The sequence below is a fragment of the Pleurodeles waltl genome, chromosome 2_1, assembly GCF_031143425.1.
Source record: "Pleurodeles waltl isolate 20211129_DDA chromosome 2_1, aPleWal1.hap1.20221129, whole genome shotgun sequence".
Lineage (NCBI taxonomy): Eukaryota > Metazoa > Chordata > Amphibia > Caudata > Salamandridae > Pleurodeles > Pleurodeles waltl.
The window spans coordinates 570,724,843-570,750,202 of NC_090438.1; the positions used below are offsets into that span (position 1 = coordinate 570,724,843).

Below are 25,360 nucleotides of genomic sequence, written 5' to 3' on the forward strand. Positions count from 1 at the left end.
TAATTCTAGCGGTGGGGGGCTGGGGAAAGCACTAAGGCCCATATTTATACTTTTTAATTGTATTTTGTAAGTTTGCACCACTTTTGCGTCAAAAAATTACGCAAACGTGTCACAAAAAAGTATAAATATGGGCCTAAGTGCTGCCTCGTTACCAGAGAAAAAAAGTGTAGTACACAGGACGTGGATTGGCTTCTGTTGAAGCTAAATCCACGTGTCATTTACTGTCTGGAATTGCCGGCTGGTAAATTGAGTCTGGTATTCTCTCTCTTTAAAAAAAATATGTTTAGTTGATTTTCTTTCACATATAACATAACAGTCTGCAACCACACAGCCCGAACAGTAAGGTCTGTTATTCTTCCACCCACAAAAACGGGATTGGGAGCAACAGATCACTTTTTGATACTGAGGAGCGGTATACCCCAAGTAATACAGCTCCGCCTGACTCGTAGTCAGGCCCAAGGTGTGGTAGAACACCTAGGACCTTATTTAGAGTTTGGCAGACGGGATACTCTGGCAAAAGCATGCAGGTTATCCTTTGTACTACAAGTATATTAAAGCCGAGGGCACATGCGAGAATGCTGGCAGGCGTTTTCACGTTTTGATGGAGTATCTCATCTGCCAAATTGAATAAGGCCTTGTGTTCCTAAGGAGAAGAAGGTACATTAGTGCCACCCTTACCCCTTCGGGTGCCCTGGACGAGCTGGTCTCGCTCTCGACCACGGATGCCATGTGCCAAGGACCAAGACCAAATTGTTTTTAGGCCATTTCTGCCCCCATTGAGGGCAGATCAGCCTATTTTTATTATGCCAAACTGCCCCTCAAAGGGGGCAGAAACCACTAGACACCAGGCATTTTTTTTTATGTCAGTTACACGCAAGAGGAACGACTCCTTAGATAAGGGTCGCTTCCATATGGGGCAAATTTATTTTAGGCCATTTCTGCCTCCTTGGGGGCAAATCAGCCTATTTTAATTAGGCCAATCTGCCCCCAAGGGGGGCGGAAACAACTGGGCACCAGATCTGCCCCCAAAGGAGGCGGAAACAACTAGGCACCAGGGATTTTTTTTTAAACATTTTTTTACAGATGGGAGCGACCCCTTAGGCGAGGGTTGCTCCCCTGGGGGGCAATTTTATTTTAGGCCATTTCTGCCCACCTTGAGGGCAGATCGGCCTATTTTTCTTAGGCCAATCTGCCCCCAAGGGGGGTAATTACCACCAGACACCATGGATTTTTTTTTGCTTCAATATCATGCAAGGGGAGAGACCCCATAGGCAAGGTTTGCTCCCCTGGGGGCAAATGTATTTTAGGCAATTTCGGGGCAGATTGGCCTATTTTAATGAAGCCGATCTGCCCCCAAGGGGGGAGAAACCACTAAGCACCAGATTTTTTACAGATGGGGAGCGACCCCATTGGCAAGGGCCGCTCTTCTGGGGGGCAAATTTATTGTAGGCCATTTCTGCCCCCCTTAATGGTGGTTGGGCCTATTTCTATTAAGCCGATCTGCCCCCGGGGCGGGGGGCAGACATCACTAAGACACCAGGGATTGGTGTGTTTGTGTTTTGTTTGGGGGGTAGCCCCTTGGGCAGGGGTCTCTCCCCATGGGGACACATTACTGTTGGCCATTTCTGCCCCTCTTGGGGGCAGATCGGCCTATTTTTGGAAGGCCCATCTGCCCCCAAGGAGAGCAGAAAGCCTAGCAGAGACCAGGGAAGATTTTTTTTTCAAAAAAAGAAGGTGGGGGTATGGCCATACCCCCAGCCCAAATAAATAGGGACCCTCCCCTGGGGGGCAGAAAGCCTACTAGATGCCAGGGAATTAAAAAAAAATAGTGGGGTGGTGGCTACCAACCAGTATGGGCATGGTTATGCCCCCACCCCAACTAAAGGGGGATAACAGTCTTTCAGCTCTCCCCGTGCACTTAATGATCTTATCTCAACAGCAAGTAAGAGGACATTTGATTATTTTTGGTTTTGGTTTTACATTTGGGCCATGAGAGGTTATCTAACTATCAAAATCGTCCCACTTGGAGTGGTGAGGGCTGCACTTTTTGGACTTTGGGAAGCTGCCATGTAGAAAAATCTACGAGACCTAGACATATCTGAAAACTAAACATCTGGGTGAGTTCATGGTGGTGTGCTTCACATGCACCCCGCACCATTTTCCTTCCCACAATGCCCTGCAAACCTCCACCTTTGCTTGAAATCACACATTTTCCCCACATTTTTGTGATGGAACCTTCCGGAATCTGCAGGAATCCACAAAATTCCTACCACCCAGCATTGTTGCATTTATACTGATAAAAATTCTGCCCCAGTTGTCAGCCTAAAAATGTTTTTTTCAAACTGTTCTTTTGGACCCACTTTGGTTCCTCCTCAATTTCGACATGTTTTTGGCTCTTCCCTGTCAAAGGCACTTGGCCCACCTACACAAGAGAGGTATCATTTTTATCAGGAAACTGAGGGGAACATTGGATGGTAGGAAATTTGTGCCGGTGTGGTGATCCGACACAGAAATGTGGGAAAAATTTGATTTTCTTTTTAGCTAAATTTGAGGTTTGCTGAGGATTCTGGGTAAGAAAACACTGGGGGATCCACGCAAGTCACACATCCCTGGACTCCCTCAGGTGTCTAGTTTTCAGAAATGTCTGGGTTTGGTATGTTTCCCTAGACGCCTGCTGAGCCCAGGACCAAAAACAGGTAGTTTTGTATTTGATCATTTTGATGTGTCCCCGTAGTGTTTTGGAGTATTTCCTGTCACAGGCACTAGGCCTACCTACACAAATGATGTACCATTTTAATTGGGAGATGTGGGGGAATACTGGGTAGAAAGAAGTTTGTGGCTCCCCTCAGATTCCAGAACTTGACAGCACCGAAATGTGAGGAAAAATTGTTTTTATTTTTTGGCCAAATTTTGAGGCTTGCAAAGGATTCTGGGTAACAGAACCTAGTGAGAGCGCCACAAGTTACCCATCCTGGGTTCCCCTAGGTGTCTAGTTTAAAAAAAATGTACAGGTTTGGTAGGATTTCCTTGGTGCCGGCTGAGCTAGAGACCAAAATCCACAGCTAGGCACTTTCCAAAAAACACGTCAGTTGTCAATGTAAAAAGGTGATGTGTACATGTTGGGTTTTGGGGCATTTCCTGTTGCGGGCACTAGGCCTACCCACACAAGTGAGGTACCATTTTTATCGGGAGACTTGGGGGGATTCTGGGTAGAAGGAAATGTGTGGCTCCTCTTAGATTGCATAACTTTCTGTCACCGAAATGTGAGGGGAAAAGTGTTTTTTTGCCAAAATTTGAGGTTTGCAAAGCATTCTGGGTAACAGAACCTGGTGAGAGTGCCACAAGTTACCCCATCCTGGTTTCCCCTAGGTGTCTAGTTTTTAAAAAAAGCACAGGTTTGATATGTTTTCCTTGGTGCTGGCTGAGCTAGAGACCAAAATCCACAGCTAGGCACTTTGCAAAAAACACGTCAGTTGTCAATGTAAAAATGTGATGTGTCCATGTTGGGTTTTGGGGCATTTCCTGTTGCGGGCACTAGGCCTACCCACACAAGTGAGGTACCATTTTTATCGGGAGACTTGGGGGGATTCTGGGTAGAAGGAAATTTGTGGCTCCTCTTAGATTGAATAACTTTCTGTCACCGAAATGTGAGGGGAAAAGTGTTTTTTTGCCAATATTTGAGGTTTGCAAAGCATTCTGGGTAACAGAACCTGGTGAGAGTGCCACAAATTACCCCATCCAGGTTTCCCCTAGGTATCTAGTTTTAAAAAAAGCACAGGTTTGGTATATTTTCCTTGGTGCTGGCTGAGCTAGAGACAAAAATCCACAGCTAGGCACTTTGCAAAAAACAGGTCAGTTTTCTTTGGGAAAATGTGATGTGTCCACCTTGTGTTTTGGGACATTTCCTGTCGCGGGCACTAGGCCTACCCACATAAGTGAGGTACATCGGGAGACTTGGGGAAATGCTGGGTGGAAGGAAATTCGTGGCTCCTCTCAGTTTCCAGAACTTTCTATCACCGAAATGTAAGGAAAAAGTGTTTTTTTTCCAACTGTTGAGGTTTGCAAAGGATTCTGGGTAACAGAACCTGGTAAGAGCCCCACAAGTCACCCCACCCTGGATTCCCCTATGTGTCTAGTTTTGAAACATGCACAGGTTTGGTAGGTTTCCCTAGGTGCCGGCTGAGCTAGAGGCCAAAATCCACAGCTAGGCACTTTCCAAAAAACACGTCAGATTTATATGTATACATGTGATATGCCCATGTTGCGTTTTCTGTCGTGGGCACTAGGCCTACCCACACAAGTGAGGTACCATTTTTATCAGGAGACTTAGGGGAACACAGAATAGCAAAACAAGTGTTATTCCCCTTGTCTTTCTTTAAAAAAATTCCTTCCAAATGTAAGACAGCCCTGGTACACAGATAAGTCCCTTGTAAATGGTACCCCTGGTACCATGGGCCCTGTGGCCAGGGAAGGTCTATAAGGGCTGCAGCATGTCTTATGCCACCCTGGGGAACCCTCACTCACACCTGCACACTGCCTCACAGTTTGTGTGTGCTGGTAGGGAGAAAATGACTAAGTCGACACAGCACTCCCCTCAGGGTGCCATGCCCACCTCTCACTGCCTGTGGCATAGGTAAGTCACCCCTCTAGCAGGCCTTACAGCCCTAAGGCAGGGTGCACTATACCACAGGTGAGGGCATAAGTGCATGAGCACTATGCCCCTACAGTGTCTAAGCAAAACCTTAGACATTGTAAGTGCAGGGTAGCCATAAAGAGTATATGGTCTCGGAGTCTCTCAATTACGAACTTCATAGTTCCATAATGGCTACACTGAAATCTGGGAAGTTTGGTATCAAACCTTTCAGCACAATAAATACACACTGATGCCAGTGTGGGATTTATTGTAAAACACACCCAGAGGGCATCTTAGAGATGCCCCTGAATACCAGTCCGACTCCTAGTGCTAGGCTCACCAGTATCTGCCAACCTGCTACAACCAGACGAGTTTTTGGCCACATGGGGTGAGTGCCTTTGTCACTCTGTGGCCAGGAACAAAGCCTGTACTGGGTGGAGGTGCATCCTCACCTCCCCCTGCAGGAAGTGTAACACCTGGTGGTGAGCCTCAAAGGCTCATGCCTTTTGTTACAGCACCCCAGGGCACCCCAGCTAGTGGAGATGCCCGCCCCTCTGGCCACTGCCCCCACTTTTGGAGGCAAGGCTGGAGGAAATAATGAGGAAAACAAGGAGGAGTCACCCACCAGTCAGGACATCCCCTAAGGTGCCCTGAGCTGAGGTGACCCCTGTCTTTAGAGATCCTCCATCTTGAGATTGGAGGATTCCCCCAAAAGGAATAGGGATGCCCCCCCCCCCACTCAGGGAGGAGGCACAAAGAGGGTGTAGCCACCCTCAAGGACAGTAGTCATTGGCTACTGCCCCCCAGAACTAAACACCCCCCTAAATTTAGTATTTAGGAGCGACCCTGAACCCACAAAATCAGATTCCTGCAACTTACAACAAGAAGAAGGACTGCTGACCTGAAAGCCCCGCAGATACGACGGAGACGACAACTGACTTGGCCCTAGCCCTACCGGCCTGTCTCCAGACTCAAAGAACCTGCACAGCGACGCATCCGACAGGGACCAGCGACCTCTAAGCACTCAGAGGACTGCCCTGAACCCGGAGGACCACGAAACTCCAGAGAACAGCGGTACTGTTCAAAAACTGCAACAACTTTGCAACTTTCAAAGAACTCTCTCTTCCCGCCGGAAGCGTGAGACTTCTCACTCTGCACCCGACGCCCCCGGCTCGAGTTCAGGAGAACCAACACCTCAGAGAGGACTCCCAGGTGACTACGACGACCTAAGTACCCTGAGTCGACCCCCCTGCACGCCCACAGCGATGCCTGCAGAGACGATCCAGAGGCTCCCCCTGACGACGACTGCCTGGTAACAAGGAACCCGACGCCTGGACCAAGCACTGCACCCGCAGCCCCCAGGACCGAGAGGAACCACATACTAGTGCAGGAGCGACCAGCAGGCGGCCCTCATCCTAGCCCGGTCGGTGGCTGGCCCGAGAAGCCCCTCTGTACCCTGCCTGCATCACCTAAGTGATCCCCGGGTCCCTCCATTGCTTTCAATAGCAAACCCGACGCCTACTTTGCCTACTGCACCCGGCCGCCCCTGTTCTGCTGAGGGTGTGTTTTGTCGGCTTGTGTGTGTCCCCCCTCAGTGCTCTACAAAACACCCCCTGGTCTGCTCCCCGAGGACGCAGGTACTTACCTGTAAGCAGACTAGGACCGGAGCACCCCTGTTCTTCATGGGCGCCTATGTGTTTTGGGCCCTCCTTTGACCTCTCCACCTGACTGGCCCTGTGTTGCTTGTGCGGTGGCTTTGGGGTTGCCTTGAACCCCCAACAGTGGGCTGCTTATTCCCAGGAGACTGACTGTGTAAGTGCTTTACTTACCTGAGAAACCTAACCAAACTTACCTCCCCCAGGAACTGTTGATTTTTGCTCTGTGTCCACTTTTAAAATAGCTTATTGCCATTTTCACTAAAACTGTGTGTACTACTGCTTTGAATCAAAGTTCTATACTTACCTGTGTGAAGAACCTTGCATTTTATGTACTTACCTCAAATCTTGAATCTCGTGGTTCTAAAATAAACTAAGAAAATTTATTTTTCTATATAAAAACTATTGGCCTGGAGTTAAGTCTTTGAGTGTTTGTTCCTCATTTATTGTATGTGTGTGTACAACAAATGCTTAACACTACCCTCTGATAAGCCTACTGCTCGACCACACTACCACAATATAGAGCATTAGTATTATCTAGTTTTGCCACTATCAACCTTTAAGGGAACCCTTGGACTCTGTGCACACTATCTCTCACTTTGAGCTAGTATATACAGAGCCAACTTCCTACACACCTCATTTTCAATATTGTTTTATTTTAGCTCTTACATCCTGTAGGAAAACCATGAAAGATCTACACAAATGACCTCTTTCTGAATTCAGAATTTTGTCTACGTTTCAGAAATATTTAGCTGTCCAGGATCCAGCATTGGTTTCACACCCATTTCTGTCACTAACTGGAAGGAGGCTGAAAGCACAAAAAATAGTAAAAATGGGGTATGTCCCAGTAAAATGTCAGAATTGTGCTGTAAAATGTGGTTTTCTGGTTCAAATCTACCTGTTCCTGAAAGCTGGAAAGATGGTGATTTTAGCATCGCAAACCCTTTGTTGATGCCATTTTCAGGGAAAAAAACACAGGCTTTCATCTGCAGCCCTTTTTTCCCATTTAAAAAAAAGAAAAAGGTTAACTGTATTTTGGCTAATTTCTTGGTCTCCTCCAGGGGAACTCACAAATTCTGGGTACCTCTAGAATTCCTACAATGTTGGAACAAAAGGACGCAAATTTGGCATGGGTAGCTTATGTGGACAAAAAGTTATGAGGGCCTAAGCGCAAACTGCCCCAAATAGCCAAAAAAAGGCCTGGCACCTGAGCGGGAAAAGGCCGGGCAGTGAAGGGGTATTAGAATGCTTTATTTACTTGTTTATTTTGGCATTTTCTTTAATGTTACAGTGTGACCTTACAGTCTCGGTTTTGACAGGGTTCTATAGGAACACAATCATTCAGTGATTACTTGTACTCATTATAACAGGATAATATGACATGCAAAGAGTGGAATGGTGAATCTTTTGTGATGTATGCCTGATGATTAGAGGTTAAAATGGTATATTGGTCAATACAGGAGCTGGAGAGTTCAAGGATGTTCCTGACACCTCCTTTAGATGAAAGGCAGCTTTCACAAGTCCATGGGATGTTTTTTAATGTTTGCACTTCTACTACAATAGGCCCAGATCTCTTGGCATAAGCTCTGTTTCTTTCTATTATCAGAGATAGCAATTTCTCTACATACTAAAGTGTATTCAGTCTTTCAGTTCGCTTTCAAAAATTGTGATGCATAATACGTATCAGACAAAGCTAAAACACAGGTCATAGTTTTTACCTCAAGTTTCTCGTCTAGTGTATGGCCTGTTGTGTAATATTGTTTAACAAATGGACAAATACTGAGGCTATCGGGCTAAAAATTGAGTTTCTCTCTTGTTTTCAGAAAATGTTTTTCACAATTCTGTATTACAAGTTTTCTTGTGAGTCCTTTCTGTGTTACAAAAATGTTCTCTGGCCAATGTGGTAAATGTCTTCAGCACATATATTGCTTTTTGCGTCATGTGATTAAAGAAACGTTTATTCACACGCACCAGGGAGGAATTCATTGCCCTCAAAGAGGGGAGAGGAAGGATTTTGTGGCACAGGAAGCAGTTTAATAAGTCTAGGACATGCACTCAATGTGCCTGTGGTACAAAGAGACAGACAGTCACACAGATAGCAGTCACAAATTGCACACAGACTATTTGCGACCTATCTCTGATATTGTGATGCAATAAATGTGCATTACGTTGTGTGCCGTAACAAAATATCCAGTTCCATGGAGTCTCATATCAACCAAGAAAATCCATTAATAAGGCAGATGCCCGTTCTCAAAACAGATGCATTATAAAAAAAAAATACAAAATCTTGCTTAACCCATCATGTTTCTTTAAAATGCTATTTTAATGTCTATATTTTGATTATATATATGTTTTAGTCCCTGGTCAGGCATTGTTCTATTTGATGTTTAATTATTTTAATCAAACAACACCAATAAGGATCCCTTATTCTGTATCTGTATTTTTTTACATTTCTGGGTCGAACGTTTTACTGTGTTCGAATAGTACACCCTTCAGTTTTTTACAACTGGTCACTGCAGTTATCACACAGAGTAAGATGACTTAGTGTGGTCAACTCTACTCTCTTTCTGACTGACCAAGTTCTTAGTTGTTGCAACAATCTGTCTAGAGTCTTCTCTTGCCCCTCTACAATTGGCCTTTGCATTTTAAACCATAATTATGAAGTTTATAACAGTACAAAATGTAGTAAGGCTACACATAAAGCACGCTCCATAAGAGCTCTTTTATACTTCTGGAGGGACTGGCTGAAATTGGTCTTTATGTGGAGGGTGGGGTGGTGAGTAGAAGGGATGAAGCTGGCGACCAGGGAGGCCCAGTATGAGGGTGGGACATTCACTATTTTGACAGCGTCCCATAGCCACAGCAATACCTGCTACTTAACTCACTGAAGTAGATGTTGGAGCGGTCAAATGCAGTGCAAGATGTAATGCACTGGGCTGTGCTTTGTATAAACAAGGTGGTATAATAGCTTCTGATATGATTGTTTTCATAAATTATACATCCTGTGTGGCTGATTCCTCTTCCATTTGTGCTTGATTAAAAGGTCCTAACTCGACATCATACATCATTCACTTGAAAGTGGCCCAGACATTCAATAATTAATTCATAACCCGCAGACCAGGCGCGGGCCTCTTCTTTAGGCTGATGGGATTACTGTACCTCAATGAATCACAAGGGCGTCTCACGGCTTCCTCCATTTGTCATTAAATGATATTTTTAAGTAAGCTTAAATTATATGATGTTATTATGAAAGGGAGCTCTTGTTCATTGATCCCTCCAGCTACGTAGAGCGTGCTTAGTGTTGGTGGGGAAATTGCCTCTACCTACACAATAAATAGAGATGTTGACAAAGCAAATAGGTCTAGATCTGACCTTATACAATTGTGTATGCATGGTATGGATAATGTGCCTAATGCAACAAGACACTCCACACACAAATGTTGCACTATCTGTAGCATGTGTTCAATCTCACCGTGCATATACAAACTTCCTGATTACAAACGCAGGGCTAAATTCTGATCCCTGTGCAAACTAATATTTGCCCAGCGATCTGAATCACGAGTTAAGTGATAATTATCACAGCTTCTCAGTTTTTCCCTGGCCAATTCTGACACGCCAAACCTTCCGAGATTTATCAGAGGAAAATGCAAAAATGCGGAATTTGGTTTGGTAAATACCGATTAGCACTTAATGCATCATTTACAAATTAAACAAGCATTGGCAATGCCAATTGCTCAGCAATCCAATATTTATTGGTGTTGTCAATGTATTGCTTTTTTAGCCATGATCTCTGAGTACAGGTGCCCAGAATCCAGAACCGCTATGGGGACAAATACATGGTAGAAGTGAGCACCTCACAGCTACCCTGAACTTCAGTGGAAGTATAATTTTCCATGAAAAACGTTCTGCTTTGGCACAAGTAAAGGATTGCTTACTCAACACATACCACTTAAATATACATTGACATGGGAAGTGTGACTTACAAGATTTGGCTTAGACTTGACACATATGCAAAACAAGCAGGGAGGAGGAGGAGGCAGCCGTAGCCCGGGGAGGGGGAGCGCGCATCAGTACCAGGGGAGCACGTGAGAGCAGGGGTAGTAGAGCGAGCAGCGGTAGCCGGAGAGGAGAGGGGGAGGTGGCCAGAGCACACGTTGGACACAAGAGTCCTGAGGGAGCTGAGGGCAGGGGAAGTGGGAGTGGGGAGTGGAGGCGCAGGTGCACCAACTGGTCCGAGGCTACGAGAGGCGGAGGCATCCGCACTGTGGAAGTGGCTTGAAAGGGAAACAGAGCAACTGGAGCAAGAACGGGAGGGGAAACGGCCTCAGCAGACTGAACTAGATAGGAAGGAGATGCATGGAATATGAAAAAAAAATACGGCGCTTAGCGTTAATGAGAATACCAGTGCTCCTGAGGAGGGCTCCTCAAGAAAATAAAAATAAGTTCCTAAATTGATCATACAATGACGGATAGTGGAGGGCTCGTGTACTTGGTCGCTGCTCTCGGGAAGGAGAAAACTGCGGCAGAGGCATGAAAAATACATGCCATGGACAAATGGAGATAAGACTGGGAGAGTGACAATGGAGCCAGCAAATGGGAAGCCTATGGGTGGGCTGAATCTTACAGAGTAAATACAGCATGTCTCTTCTCTAGACAGCACATGTGCGCTGTCTAGAGCCGAGATCTAAAAGTTGGAATAAGAGGTATTTTACACATGTAGTAAATACCTCGCTCCGGGTTAACATGAGATATAGCCATATTTGTAGGAGGAGGCTGTATGCAAAAATGGCCAGTACCTCATGCCTACGTGCTGTTGTCAGCAGTGTCAGTGATGTAGGCTATTACTAGTGTGAGTTCCCTGCTGAAAGGAAACACTTGGAATTCCATAATGCCTTATGTCCCAAACACATATGTTTATTTTGAATTAACTTGTTAACTGTCTTTGCCCCACCAATGTTGCATCTGAACCATTCACCATACAGCTGAATTATGTCATTTAGAAAGTTACATTAAGGGATTCAGGGCTTTAGAGTTCGGAATCCTTGTTTTTGCTCTGAGGCTGCTTTCTGTGGCTCCTGAAAAACTTTAATTATTTTCCCCTTTTGCATGCTCTTCTTAACGAAATCCACCTAGGCTCAAACAATTCTATTTAAAACATCCCCCCCACACCACAAACCCCTCTGCAAGCTTGGGTTGTTACTGAGTTGAAAAATTATTTCAAAGGAACACAACATAGGCCTAGGATTTTCTCCTATCCTGAACAGATCAGCCCAAATGTAAAGTTGCTTATTTGCTGGAAATAATGCCTACAAGACTGATGGCCACATGCCCACTCCTGAGCCCTATACTGCTAGATTGTCAGTGTGATTCTCGAGGACACTTGAAGATTGGCACCAATTTTATTAACACACTCTGGGAAAACAAGGTAATCCTGAAAAGTAAGCCATGTATGGTGTTGTGTAGGGTAAATTGACATTTTTGGTGGTGAGATTACTGATGGTGTTAGACTTCCTAAAAGGGATATGTAACGCTTGGTAGGACAATCAAACTAATGTGGGAACTGAAAATTATAGAAACAAACGAATGAGCCTGGTATTGTATGCATTGAACATGTGGAGTATATAATATCTGTAGTGGAAATTAGCATCCTGGTGCAGATCATACTAGCATGAAAAGTCAGTGAAGGACAGGCCTTACATTGCAGACAAACATTTTACAACCTTGCAAAGGAAGGTCTGATTTATAAAATGCATTTTGAACTGTCATTCAACGTTTTGATGATGCACGCAGTAATTACTATTTGTTAATTTGTAACAAACATCTCTGGCACTGTATAATGGGTGTTTTTAAAGTAAGTTATCAGTAAGGTTCTATTTTCCAACTGAGTTCCAGATTGTATTTAAATGGGTGTTTTACGATCTTAAACATGTGTCAGAACTGTGGTTCTGATTCTAAAACACACATGGTAAGCATCCCCTCATCAAATAACGACCATTAGATGTGACTGACCCCAGAATGGGGAATAACATGCTGGCGTGGGGAAACCAGGCCCTTTTGATCATGTGACTTTTAATTCTGGGGCAAATGAAAGCACGTTACTGCTGCTGTTCACCACTTGCTTCTAGCTGGTGGTAAAGTGCTGTGTGTGGAATGCTGCGTGTTGGGCGGGGGCAAGGATTGAGGGACAGTGAGAGGACTCAGTAGGACAGGGCAATGCTGGGGGAAATATTAGCTGGTCCTCCCATGATTCCTTAGTGGGTGGACTCTGCATATCCCCTCAGCTTGTCCTTCGTGTCATCTGTTGGTTGCCTGAGTGCAAATTTGCACCGTAAAAAGTCACTTGTAGTTACCACTTCTAGTTGCTGGGAACAGCATCGCCACTCTGGGCAACTCGTAATGAGGCCCTAAAATGTTAGCTCCTTTGGCGCCACATGTGGTATCCGTGTGACTCAGTAGGGCACCCGGCAAGGTATGACACCAAAGCACTGTTCATCAAGTGGGTCTCTTCCCTGTTGCCAGCTAACGAATAAGAACATCCGTGTCACTGCCGAGGAGGGGCTGGTGGAGATTCAAGCATTCCTAAAACTGAGTTGATCATCTGAAAACACCAAATCTTTATAAGTGACTTTGATCTTTTGGATGTGAGTTTGACCATCCCTTGTTAGCACTCAACTGAAAGACATGTGGATTGTAGGTTTTGCTCTGTTGTTGTTGCACAGCCCTTATACAATTGTCTTTTTTCAGATGTTACCATTGGTGCTTTCATGTCGGACAGTGCAGTTTTATTGAGGTGAGATGGATCTTTTGCTACACTCATTCTCTTATGTTCATGCTACCTTTTCTACTGATTCTTTTTTTTCAATGCAGATGATTGCCTTGCCTTAGGTCCTCACCTGAGCTAAGTGAAATATTTAAACAGAGTAGAGGGATAACTTCAAAAAATGCATCAAGTATTTTTAAGAAAATAAACTTCACACAGTAACATAAAAATGAATATGAAAGCCTGCCTTCTCATTATGCATGGTCATGAAGTGATTAAATATGGATGTGTACTGCATCTCTAAAACACAGGTAGTGTCAGCTCCTTGTGATTTCATTTTGTGCAATCACCACTGGAGTACGCAGTCAGTTCATTGTGCACTCCATCTTTTCACGTATAGTGTAGTTCAGAACTGAGAGTGGTGTATGCACGGACTGTGTTTCACAAACCTAGAGAACTTTGATCTGTCACTCCTCGGCTATAATCAGGACCACTGGAAGTATGCGGGGGGGGGGAATTGTGCAGCAGAGTTGACTAAATTATGCAGCAACAAAAGGTAAATTATATGGTGTAGGAAGTTGGTTCTGTATGTGCTATTTCAAAGTAAGGAATAGCATGCACAGAGTCCAAGGGTTCCCCTTAGAGGTAAAATAGTGGTAAAAATAGATAATACTAATGCTCTATTTTGTGGTAGTGTGGTCGAGCAGTAGGCTTATCCAAGGAGTAGTGTTAAGCATTTGTTGTACATACACATAGACAATAAATGAGGTACACACACTCAGAGACAAATCCAGCCAATAGGTTTTTGTATAGAAAAATATCTTTTCTTAGTTTATTTTAAGAACCACAGGTTCAAATTCTACATGTAATATCTCATTCGAAAGGTATTGCAGGTAAGTACTTTAGGAACTTTAAATCATAAAAATTGCATGTATACTTTTCAAGTTATTGACAAATAGCTGTTTAAAAAGTGGACACAGTGCAATTTTCACAGTTCCTGGGGGAGGTAAGTTTTTGTTAGTTTTACCAGGTAAGTAAGTCACTTACAGGGTTCAGTTCTTGGTCCAAGGTAGCCCACCGTTGGGGGTTCAGAGCAACCCCAAAGTCACCACACCAGCAGCTCAGGGCCGGTCAGGTGCAGAGTTCAAAGTGGTGCCCAAAACACATAGGCTAGAATGGAGAGAAGGGGGTGCCCCGGTTCCGGTCTGCTTGCAGGTAAGTACCCGCGTCTTCGGAGGGCAGACCAGGGGGGGTTTTGTAGGGCACCGGGGGGGACACAAGCCCACACAGAAATTTCACCCTCAGCAGCGCGGGGGCGGCCGGGTGCAGTGTAGGAACAGGCGTCGGGTTCGCAATGTTAGTCTATGAGAGATCTCGGGATCTCTTCAGCGCTGCTGGCAGGTAAGGGGGGGATTCCTCGGGGAAACCTCCACTTGGGTAAGGGAGAGGGACTCTTGGGGGTCACTTCTCCAGTGAAAGTCCGGTCCTTCAGGTCCTGGGGGCTGCGGGTGCAGGGTCTCTCCCAGGCGTCGGGACTTTGGATTCAAAGAGTCGCGGTCAGGGGAAGCCTCGGGATTCCCTCTGCAGGCGGCGCTGTGGGGGCTCAGGGGGGACAGGTTTTGGTACTCACAGTATCAGAGTAGTCCTGGAGTCCCTCCTGAGGTGTTGGATCTCCACCAGCCGAGTCGGGGTCGCCGGGTGCAGTGTTGCAAGTCTCACGCTTCTTGCGGGGAGCTTGCAGGGTTCTTTCAAAGCTGCTGGAAACAAAGTTGCAGCCTTTCTTGGAGCAGGTCCGCTGTCCTCGGGAGTTTCTTGTCTTTTCGAAGCAGGGGCAGTCCTCAGAGGATGTCGAGGTTGCTGGTCCCTTTGGAAGGCGTCGCTGGAGCAGGATCTTTGGAAGGCAGGAGACAGGCCGGTGAGTTTCTGGAGCCAAGGCAGTTGTCGTCTTCTGGTCTTCCTCTGCAGGGGTTTTCAGCTAGGCAGTCCTTCTTCTTGTAGTTGCAGGAATCTAATTTTCTAGGGTTCAGGGTAGCCCTTAAATACTAAATTTAAGGGCGTGTTTAGGTCTGGGGGGTTAGTAGCCAATGGCTACTAGCCCTGAGGGTGGGTCCACCCTCTTTGTGCCTCCTCCCAAGGGGAGGGGGTCACAATCCTAACCCTATGGGGGGAATCCTCCATCTGCAAGATGGAGGATTTCTAAAAGTTAGAGTCACTTCAGCTCAGGACACCTTAGGGGCTGTCCTGACTGGCCAGTGACTCCTCCTTGTTGCTTTCTTTGTTCCCTCCAGCCTTGCCGCCAAAAGTGGGGGCCGTGGCCGGAGGGGGCGGGCAACTCCACTAAGCTGGAGTGCCCTGCTGGGCTGTGACAAAGGGGGGAGCCTTTGAGGCTCACCGCCAGGTGTCACAGTTCCTGCCTGGGGGAGGTGTTAGCATCTCCACCCAGTGCAGGCTTTGTTACTGGCCTCAGGGTGACAAAGGCACTCTCCCCATGGGGCCAGCAACATGTCTCTAGTGTGGCAGGCTGCTGGAACCAGTCAGCCTACACAGATAGTTGGTTAAGTTTCAGGGGGCACCTCTAAGGTGCCCTCTGTGGTGTATTTTACAATAAAATGTACACTGGCATCAGTGTGCATTTATTGTGCTGAGAAGTTTGATACCAAACTTCCCAGTTTTCAGTGTAGCCATTATGGTGCTGTGGAGTTCGTGTTTGACAGACTCCCAGACCATATACTCTTATGGCTACCCTGCACTTACAATGTCTAAGGTTTTGTTTAGACACTGTAGGGGTACCATGCTCATGCACTGGTACCCTCACCTATGGTATAGTGCACCCTGCCTTAGGGCTGTAAGGCCTGCTAGAGGGGTGTCTTACCTATACTGCATAGGCAGTGAGAGGCTGGCATGGCACCCTGAGGGGAGTGCCATGTCGACTTACTCATTTTGTTCTCACTAGCACACACAGGCTTGTAAGCAGTGTGTCTGTGCTGAGTGAGGGGTCTCTAGGGTGGCATAAGACATGCTGCAGCCCTTAGAGACCTTCCTTGGCATCAGGGCCCTTGGTACTAGAAGTACCAGTTACAAGGGACTTATCTGAATGCCAGGGTGTGCCAATTGTGGATACAATGGTACATTTTAGGTGAAGGAACACTGGTGCTGGGGCCTGGTTAGCAGGGTCCCAGCACTCTTGTCAGTCAAGTCAGCATCAGTATCAGGCAAAAAGTGGGGGGTAACTGCAACAGGGAGCCATTTCTTTACATATGGCCTGATAAGACACAGTTTGTGGTAGTATTACTTCATTATTTTGTCCTTTTTCACACGGTAACACTGTGTGGGATAAGGTTTTGCTTAATTAGTACCAGTTTAATACCCAAGTACCACCATTAGCAATTGAAAGATGATCAGTCAACCTTTGTGAAGGGCCTTCCAGTGCTCAAGTGTTGCTTTGTTTTTAATAACATTTTGATCCGTTTGAGCTAGAAATATTTTTTCGGGGAAAATCTCCAGATCTTGCAATAAATGATAGATTATGTGGCAAAAGCGGCAAAGGCCTAATTATGCAGAAAATGCTGCGGCCGCAGAATTGCATAATTCCACTGGCCCTGGCTATAATGACCATAAACTCATTGCTGAAATGCTCCGCTTATCAGTTGTTAATAGGATTGCCATGAAGAGCGCACACCTGGGTGTGGCGCTCCTTCTCTAAGGACGCCTGATGATGCTTGAAATACATATGGAAGCCTCCGTCATTTAATAGGCATATGAAAGGACATGCAAGTCTAGCCTGTGTGATGTGACGCCTGGGCTAAGCCACACGCACATACCTCACCAACTGTGTCTGGCTCTTGTGTTGGTGGGATGCACAACTGGTTCACTTGAGTATATTTATCCTGCTACCTATTCATTAAATGACGACACGCCTGTGCTAATATCCGTTTTAGTTTCACTGTTGGTGGAGACTAATGACCTTTCATTGACTGTTTTAGAAGTTTAGCCCATGTCCTGCTTCCGCCTAATTGATATGCTGTGGCTAAAGTATACTGTTGTGTTTGTGTGCTTCAGGGCCAGACCTGTCATTACTGTGGATGTCTCCATCTTCCTTCCTGCTTCCATCGACATCACAGCCCTACAGTGTCAAGACGACGTACAGAAAAGCAACTGCCTCAACGTCACTGTCTGCTTTCAGTTCAAAGGAAAGCAAGTGCCGGGGGAAATAGGTAATGCACAGTGTTCTGGGGAAAATCCCTCGTGTTTCCTTCACATTCTTAAATATGATGAACATCTATGAAAACGGGAGTTCTTTCTTCCTGTGTAGACTAACGTGATTAATTCCATGGTTCTCGGTACTGTGGCCAATTCACGTTAACTGTACTTGTGTAAGAATTCCCAGTGAAAGGTATAGGGCCAGAAGGGCGGGAATCAGCCAGAGTGGACAAGTTAGTGTCAGCTGTTTGTGAGAGCATGGTCTTCTTGGAAGTTCATGATGAGCGCACTTGTGAAAAGCATAGCGCGCTGAGAATGAAATGGTGGGAAGTGTAGATTGGAATTTTGAGAAAACCATGAAACCCAGCATTGTTTAAAATATGCAGTAAGCAGAAATGAAGTGGACACACCTGGTAGGCAGAACATGGTCATGCATTAGTAATGACTTCTGGTGAAAAATCAGAGTGACTGAAATAGCAGGGAATTCATTGTAACCAACATGTCGAAAATTATGATGACCAGAAAACTGAGCAACATAAGAAGAGAGCAATGTATTTGAGTATTTTGGTGGGTACAATTATGATTGAAATTCATGGGGAGTAGATTGTGAAAATATCACTGTAAAAACTGAAACGACTGATGAGGGTAGGTGTGGAACGATCAAAATAAGCATCATTGTAGGGAGAAAAGTGGGGCAATCAAATTATGGGCATATCGATTGTGACCATTACGGTTTAAAATGTAGTAATCTTGTGAGTAGACTTGTGTGTATGTGTCATTTCCTGTTCAGCCCCTTCAAAATAATTTAGAATTATGAGAAGAATTTGTTTTTTTAAACCTCTGTCATTTTCATAAATCAAATTGACTCAATGTACTTTTTGTTTTACAATTTACTCGTAGGTTCGATTTATGCCGATAATGTGATGGAGCAATGATAAACCCATCCACGTTTTTTTCGTTAGTCCTGCAGTATAAACTGTCTGGAATCCTTGTCCTGTTTCCACCCTTTAACTTAGGCTTGTGTGTTTAAAATGTGTTATTCAGCACAGTCACGAAAGGGGTACATTTGCAGATATTATTGTAGACATGCTATGACCCCACTAAAACATCTTCTCCTCATTAGATACTTAAATGTTGGCAAACGTGTACTTTGAAGTTATACTGGAGGCCACCATGGTAAGGAGGAATATTAAACAAGTGTTATAGATTGTATTTGCCTTTAGAGTTCTTATCTGATAGAGACTTCTAGTTGCAGATTCCTTACCTTAGAATTTCCCCCAGGCGTCAGACTGGATCCGGAGATTTTCCTTCGAGCAATACCTTTGCTCGTCGGTAGGTGACGTCGGTCAACTCCACGGACGTCGTTGGCGTCGTAGTTGCTGTGATGACATTGGGAGTAGTACACAGACACTGCCTCAGCGCAGTGATGTAAATTCTTTTCTTTCCACGCCACGCGCTGATCCGGAGAGAGCTACCCTGGTCTCTTTTTTTACCGATTTCGACCGTTTTGTCGAGTTTTGAAGTGAGTTTTTGGTGCGTCGAGGATGTCCCCATAGACTGGGTTCAAGCCGTGCGAGGACTGTCAACGCATGATGTCAGTGATGGATCTTCATTGGGTTTGTCTGTGGTGTCTGGAGCGCGACCACGACCCGAAGTCATTCTCCGAGTGCCGGGTCATGCACCTGAAGGCCTTGAGGGCGCGTTCCCTCAAGCTTATGGTGGCCAGTCGCTCGACTCCGCATAGGTCCCGGTCTCGCTCAAGAGGAAGGTCTCGAGACTCATCTTCCTCAAAATCTTCGGGTACAGGTAAGAAAAAAAAGAAGTCGAAGTGGTCTCATCGCACTTTGACTTCACCCCGTCGCTCGGCTGAGGCATTGCAGGAGGAGTGTCGACGCTCAAGGCCTCCGTACTCGGAGCCTGCTTCTGGGTCGGCACTGCGCTTCCCCGAGTTTCTGGGAGCCGGAGCGACCCCCACCCAGCTTAAGGAATTCTATGAGGCCCTGCGCCTCCTCTTTAGGCGGACTGACCCCAATACGGCACCTTCGGGTCCAAGGTGTTTGGTTGAGGGGTCTTCGGGTTCCACACCGGCGGCTTTGGCTCCGGCCACTGAGGTCCCCTCTGGAACTGCTTGCAGATCCGCACCGGTCGCACCACTGAGACCTTCCTGGCGCCGGGTCAATTGTTGACGCTCCCGACGTCGGTAGTGCCCACTATCAAAGTCGACCTGATCCTTATCACCAATGACTGGGAGTCAGAGCAGCATCGGCCGACGCTGCCTCTGTCTTCGATGGGGCCTACTCACTCCAGGTCGGATTTGGACATTTTTTCCTATGGGTACGAATTCAGGGGAGGATTGGAGGGGTCCCTGGACCCTTATGAATACCAGAATGATCCATCTTTGGACTGGGCACAGGAATTGGGCGAGGCCAGTGGACTGGACACTTCTCCAGATGCTGGCATGCTGTCTCCTCCTACCGTGGCTACGGCAGAGGGAGCAACTTATGCTATGGTGGTCAGTAGGGCAGCCGAGGTTCTTGGCCTTGAGCTACCTACTTTAAAGGCCAGGTTAAACCTCCTAATGGAGGTGCTTCAGCCAGGACCTTCCACATCTGAACCCCTTTTGCCTTTCAATGAAGCCCCAATCAATGTCATTTTGGGTACTTGGTCCAAACCCAACACAGGGGCTCTTGTGAATAGGACTATTGCACGCCGCCATCGGCCCTCTGCGAATGACCCTAAATTCCTGTCCCAACACCCAACGCCTGAGAGTCTTGTCATCCAGGCTTCCTCTTCCTCAGGCGCATTCCCTTTGACACCCCCGGATAAGGAATCAAAAAGGCTGGAATAATTTGGGAAGAAGTTGTTTTCTTCCTCCAGTCTCACGCTGCGGTCTGTGAACACCGCATGCCTTTTGGACCGCTATACCCACTCTCTGTGGGATACGGTTGTGCAAGTCCTGCCACAGATACTGGAGGAGGCCTGTGCTATCGTCTCTCAAGCTGTCAAAGATGGGAGAGATGCAGCAAAGTTCACAATCCGATGTGGGCTGGACACAACAGACTCTCTGGGCAGATCGGTTGCTACGACAGTGGCCTTGAGACGCCAAGCTTGGTTGCGTACTTCTGGTTTTTCGGGGGATGTCCAACAGTCTCTCATGGACATGCCCTTTGATGGCTCCGTCTTTTTGGAGACAAAGCGGACTCGGCCTTGAAGAGATTCAAGGATTCACGGGCTATTGCTCGGTCCCTTGGTCTTTCACCTGCCCCTCGCCCCCAGCAGTCCGCTTTTTCCCCTTTCATGGCCACGGAAGGGGCTCCCTGTCACGTCTCCCACCCAGCCACATGCCACCCATGCTGTTCAGCCGCTGTGTGGCCGGGGACGTGGAATCCCACGTGGACGTGGGACAGGGAACAAGAGGTCTGCCCAGTCCACCTCTGCACCCGCTGCAACCTCCAAACCCTCCTAGTTTGTCCCCTCACTCCAGTTGGTGGCAGGATTCCCCATCACCTGCCCCACTGGGAATCCATCACTACGGACAGGTGGGTTTTTCAGATCGTTCGAAAGGGATACTCCCTCCCTTTCGTATCTGCCCCACCGGCCATGCCTCCCTCACTCAGCCAACTCCCGGGGGATCATTTGGCACTTCTCTGCCAGGAAGTTGCGGCCCTCTTGGCCAAGGGAGCTATAAGAGAAGGTCCCTGTGCCAGAAGTAGGTTGTGGTTGTTATTCCTGCTACTTTCTGGTGCTGAAAAAGGACAACGGCTTACGTCCTATCCTAGACCTTCGGGACCTCAACTGTTTCCTCAAGAAGGAGAAATTCAAAATACTCACCCTGGCTCAGGTTCTGTCTGCCTTAGACACAGGAGACTGGATGGTAGCATTGGATTTGCAGGACACTTATTTTCACATCCCCATCCTGTCTGCCCACAGACATTACCTACGATTGGTGGTAGGTCACGAGCACTATCAGTTTACTGTGCTCCCCTTCAGCCTCACCAGTGCTCCTCGGGTGTTCACAAAAGTGATGGCGTTGTTTGGAGATCATCTGCGCAGGTTAGGGGTCTCAGTCTTCCCCTACCTCGACAAGTGGCTGTTGAAGGCGGACTTGCCCCAGAAAGTTGTCTACCACCTTCAGACTATGGCGAGCTTCCTGCAAATGCTGGGGTCCACTATAAACGTGCCGAAGTCACACCTGATTCCCTCTCAGATGCTCCCTTTCATCGGAGCTGTTCTGGACACAGTGCAGTTTGGGACTTATTCTCCCAAAAATCGAGTCCAAGATATTCAGGCTATAATTCTGATCTTTCAGCCTCTGTCTTGAGTTTCGGTGAGACTGACTCTGAGGCTGCTGGGCCTCATGAGCTCCTGCGTCCTGCTAGTGACACATGCCAGATGGCATATGCGGGCTCTGCAGTGGGACTTGAAGTGCCAGTGGGCACAGCATCAAGGGGATCTCTAAAAAATGCTCCACATCTCGGAGGGGAGTGCGAAAGACGTGCAGTGGTGGCTTTCGAATCTGCATTGGGTCCACAGCAGATTCCTCTCCCTTCCCCAGCCAGATCTATCTATAGTGACAGATGCGTTGCTTCTGGGTTGGGGAGGCCACATGGGAGAGGCGGAGATCAGAGGCCACTGGTCTCTGGCGGAGTCTGGGCTCCATATCAATCTTCTGGAACTCCGGGCAATCAGGCTTGCGGTGAAAACATTTCTTCCCTCTCTCAAAGGGAAGGTAGTGCAGGTGTTCACAGACAATACTACCGCCATGTGGTACTGCAACAAACAGGGTGGAGTAGGATCCTCGACCCTTTGTCAGGAGTCACTACGTCCCTGGACATGGCTGGCACATCAGGGCATTACCCCGGTGGTTCAACATCTGGCGGGTTCTCTCAATGCTAAAGCGGACAAACTCAGGCGTTGATGCACAGCCGATCACAAATGGTGTCTCTATCTGGAGGTGGTCTAAGGTCTCTTTCAGCAGTGGGGAGAGCCTTGGTTAGATCTGTTCGCCTCTGCAGGGAATGCGCAATGTCAGCTGTTTCGCTCATTGGGGATTCCAAGGCGGCACTTGTTCGGCAACGCTTTTTGTCTCAAGTAGAAATCCGGCCTCCTTTCCGCCTTTCCGCCTTTCCGCCTATACCACTTCTGCCCACAGTTCTCAAGAAGATCAGGAACGACCGGGCCCAAGTAATCTTGGTGGCTCCGTACTGGGCATGGAGAGTATGGTATTCAGAGCTATTTAGTATGGCCATGGATCTTCTACTCAGACTGCCCCTTCGGGTGGATCTTCTGTTGCAGCAGCAGGGGACCGTTTGTAAGGAAATGCCTCCTTGGCATGGTTACCCCCTGACTTTTTGCCTTTTCTGATGCTAAGTTTTGATTTGAAAGTGTGCTGAGGCCTGCTAACCAGGCCCCAGCACCAGTGTTCTTTCCCTAACCTGTACTTTTGTTTCCACAATTGGCACACCCTGGCATCCAGGTAAAGTCCCTTGTAACTGGTACCCCTGGTACCAAGGGCCCTGATGCCAGGGAAGGTCTCTAAGGGCTGCAGCATATCTTATGCCACCATGGGGACCCCTCACTCAGCACAGACACACTGCTTGCCAGCTTGTGTGTGCTAGTGGGGATAAAAAGACCAAGTCGACATGGCACTCCCCTCAGGGTGCCATGCCAACCTCACACTGCCTATGAAGTATAGATAAGTCACCCCTCTTAGGCCTTACAGCCCTAAAGCAGGGTGCACTATACCATAGGTGAGGGCATAAGTGCATGAGCACTATGCCCCTACAGTGTCTAAGCAAAACCTTAGACATTGTAAGTGCAGGGTAGCCATAAGAGTATGTGGTCTGGGAGTCTGTCATGCACGAACTCCACAGCACCATAATGGCTACACTGAAAACTGGGAAGTTTGGTATCAAACTTCTCAGCACAATAAATGCACACTGATGCCAGTGTACATTTTATTGTAACATACACCCCAGAGGGCACCTTAGAGGTGCCCCCTGAAACCTTAACCAACTACCCGTGTAGGCTGACTGGTTTTAGCAGCCTGCCACACTCCAGACATGTTTCTGGCCACATGGGGAGAGTGCCTTTGTCACTCTGTGGCTAGTAACAAAGCCTGTACTGGGTGGAGGTGCTTCACACCTCCCCCTGCAGGAACTGTAACACCTGGCGGTGAGCCTCAAAGGCTCACCCCTTTTGTTACAGCACCACAGGGCACTCCAGCTAGTGGAGTTGCCCGCCCACTCCGGCCACGGCCCCACTTTTGGCGGCAAGGCCAGAGGATATAATGAGAAAAACAAGGAGAAGTCACTGGCCAGTCAGGACAGCCCCTAAGGTGTCCTGAGCTGAGGTGACTCTGACTTTTAGAAATCCTCCATCTTGGAGGATTCCCCCAATAGGGATAGGAATGTGCCCCCCTCCCCTTGGGAGGAGGCACAAAGAGGGTGTACCCACCCTCAGGGCTAGTAGCCATTGGCTACTAACCCCCCAGACCTAAACACACCCTTAAATTTAGTATTTAAGGGCTCCCCAGAACCTAGGAAACTAGATTCCTGCAACCTAAGAAGAAGAGGACTGCTAAGCTGAAAAACCCTGCAGAGAAGACGGAGACACCAACTGCTTTGGCACCAGCTCTACCGGCCTGTCTCCCCACCTTCTAAAGACACTGCTCCAGCGACGCTTTCCCCAGGGACCAGCAACCTCTGAATCCTCAGAGGACTGCCCTGCTCTAGAAGGACCAAGAACTCCCAAGGACAGCGGCCCTGTTCACCAAAGACTGCAACTTTGAAACAAAGAAGCAACTTTAAAACAACTGCATCTCCCGCCGGAAGCGTGAGACTTGCTACTCTGCACCCGAGGCCCCCGGCTCGACTTGTGGAGAAACAACACTTCAGGGAGGACTCCCCGGCGACTGCGAGACCGTGAGTAGCCAGAGTTGCCCCCACAGCGACGCCTGCAGAGGGAATCCTGAGGCTCCCCCTGACCGCGACTGCCTGCTTCTAAGATCCGACGCCTGGTAAAGACTCTGCACCCGCAGCCCCCAGGACCTGAAAGATCAGAACTCCAGTGCAGGAGTGATCCCCAGGAGGCCCTCTCCCTTGCCCAGGTGGTGGCTACCCCGAGGACCCCCCCCTTGCCTGCCTGCATCGCTGAAGAGACCCCTTGGTCTCCCATTGCTTTCTATTGAAAACCTGACGCTTGTTTGCACACTGCACCCGGCCGCCCCCGCGCCGCTGAGGGTGTACTTTCTGTGTGGACTTGTGTCCCCCCCGGTGCCCTACAAAACCCCCCTGGTCTGCCCTCCGAAGACGCAGGTACTTACCTGCTGGCAGACTGGAACAGGGGCACCCCCTTCTCCATTGAAGCCTATGCGTTTTGGGCAACACTTTGACCTCTGCACCTGACCGGCCCTGAGCTGCTGGTGTGGTAACTTTGGGGTTGCTCTGAACCCCCAACGGTGGGCTACCTTGGACCCAAACTTGAACCCCGTAGGTGGTTTACTTACCTGCAAAAACTAACTAACTCTTACTCCCCCCAGGAACTGTTGAAAATTGCACCGTGTCTAGTTTTAAAATAGCTATATGTGATTTATGTGTAAACTGTATGTGCTATTTTGCTAATTCAAAGTTCCTAAAGTACCTACTTGCAATACCTTTCATTTGAAGTATTACATGTAAATCTTGAACCTGTGGTTCTTAAAATAAACTAAGAAAATATATTTTTCTATACAAAAACCTATTGGCCTGGAATTGTCTTTGAGTGTGTGTTCCTCGTTTATTGCTTGTGTATGTACAACAAATGCTTAACACTACTCCTTTGATAAGCCTACTGCTCGACCACACTACCACAAAATAGAGCATTAGTATTATCTCTTTTTGCCACTATCTTACCTCTAAGGGGAACCCTTGGACTCTGTGCATACTATTCCTTACTTTGAAATAGTGCATACATGTAGGAGGCTGGACTGGCTTGTAGTGAGTACCAAGGGGTACTTGCACCTTGCACCAGGCCCAGTTATCCCTTATTAGTGTATAGGGTGTCTAGCAGCTTAGGCTGATAGATAATGGTAGCTTAGCAGAGCAGCTTAGGCTGAACTAGGAGACGTGTGAA

At 47.4% G+C, this 25,360-nt stretch overlaps 1 protein-coding gene across 1 annotated transcript in view; it reads left to right on the top strand.

Moving 5' to 3' along the window:
- The window catches only part of ITGA9 (integrin subunit alpha 9), an 818,222-nt gene that overhangs the window by 201,447 nt on the left and 591,415 nt on the right, over positions 1 to 25,360 (top strand). The window contains exons 13-14 of the mRNA XM_069215150.1: positions 13,033 to 13,078; positions 17,108 to 17,262. Coding sequence (XP_069071251.1) covers positions 13,033 to 13,078; positions 17,108 to 17,262 — 201 coding nt within the window. The remainder of the gene's footprint in view (positions 1 to 13,032; positions 13,079 to 17,107; positions 17,263 to 25,360) is intronic.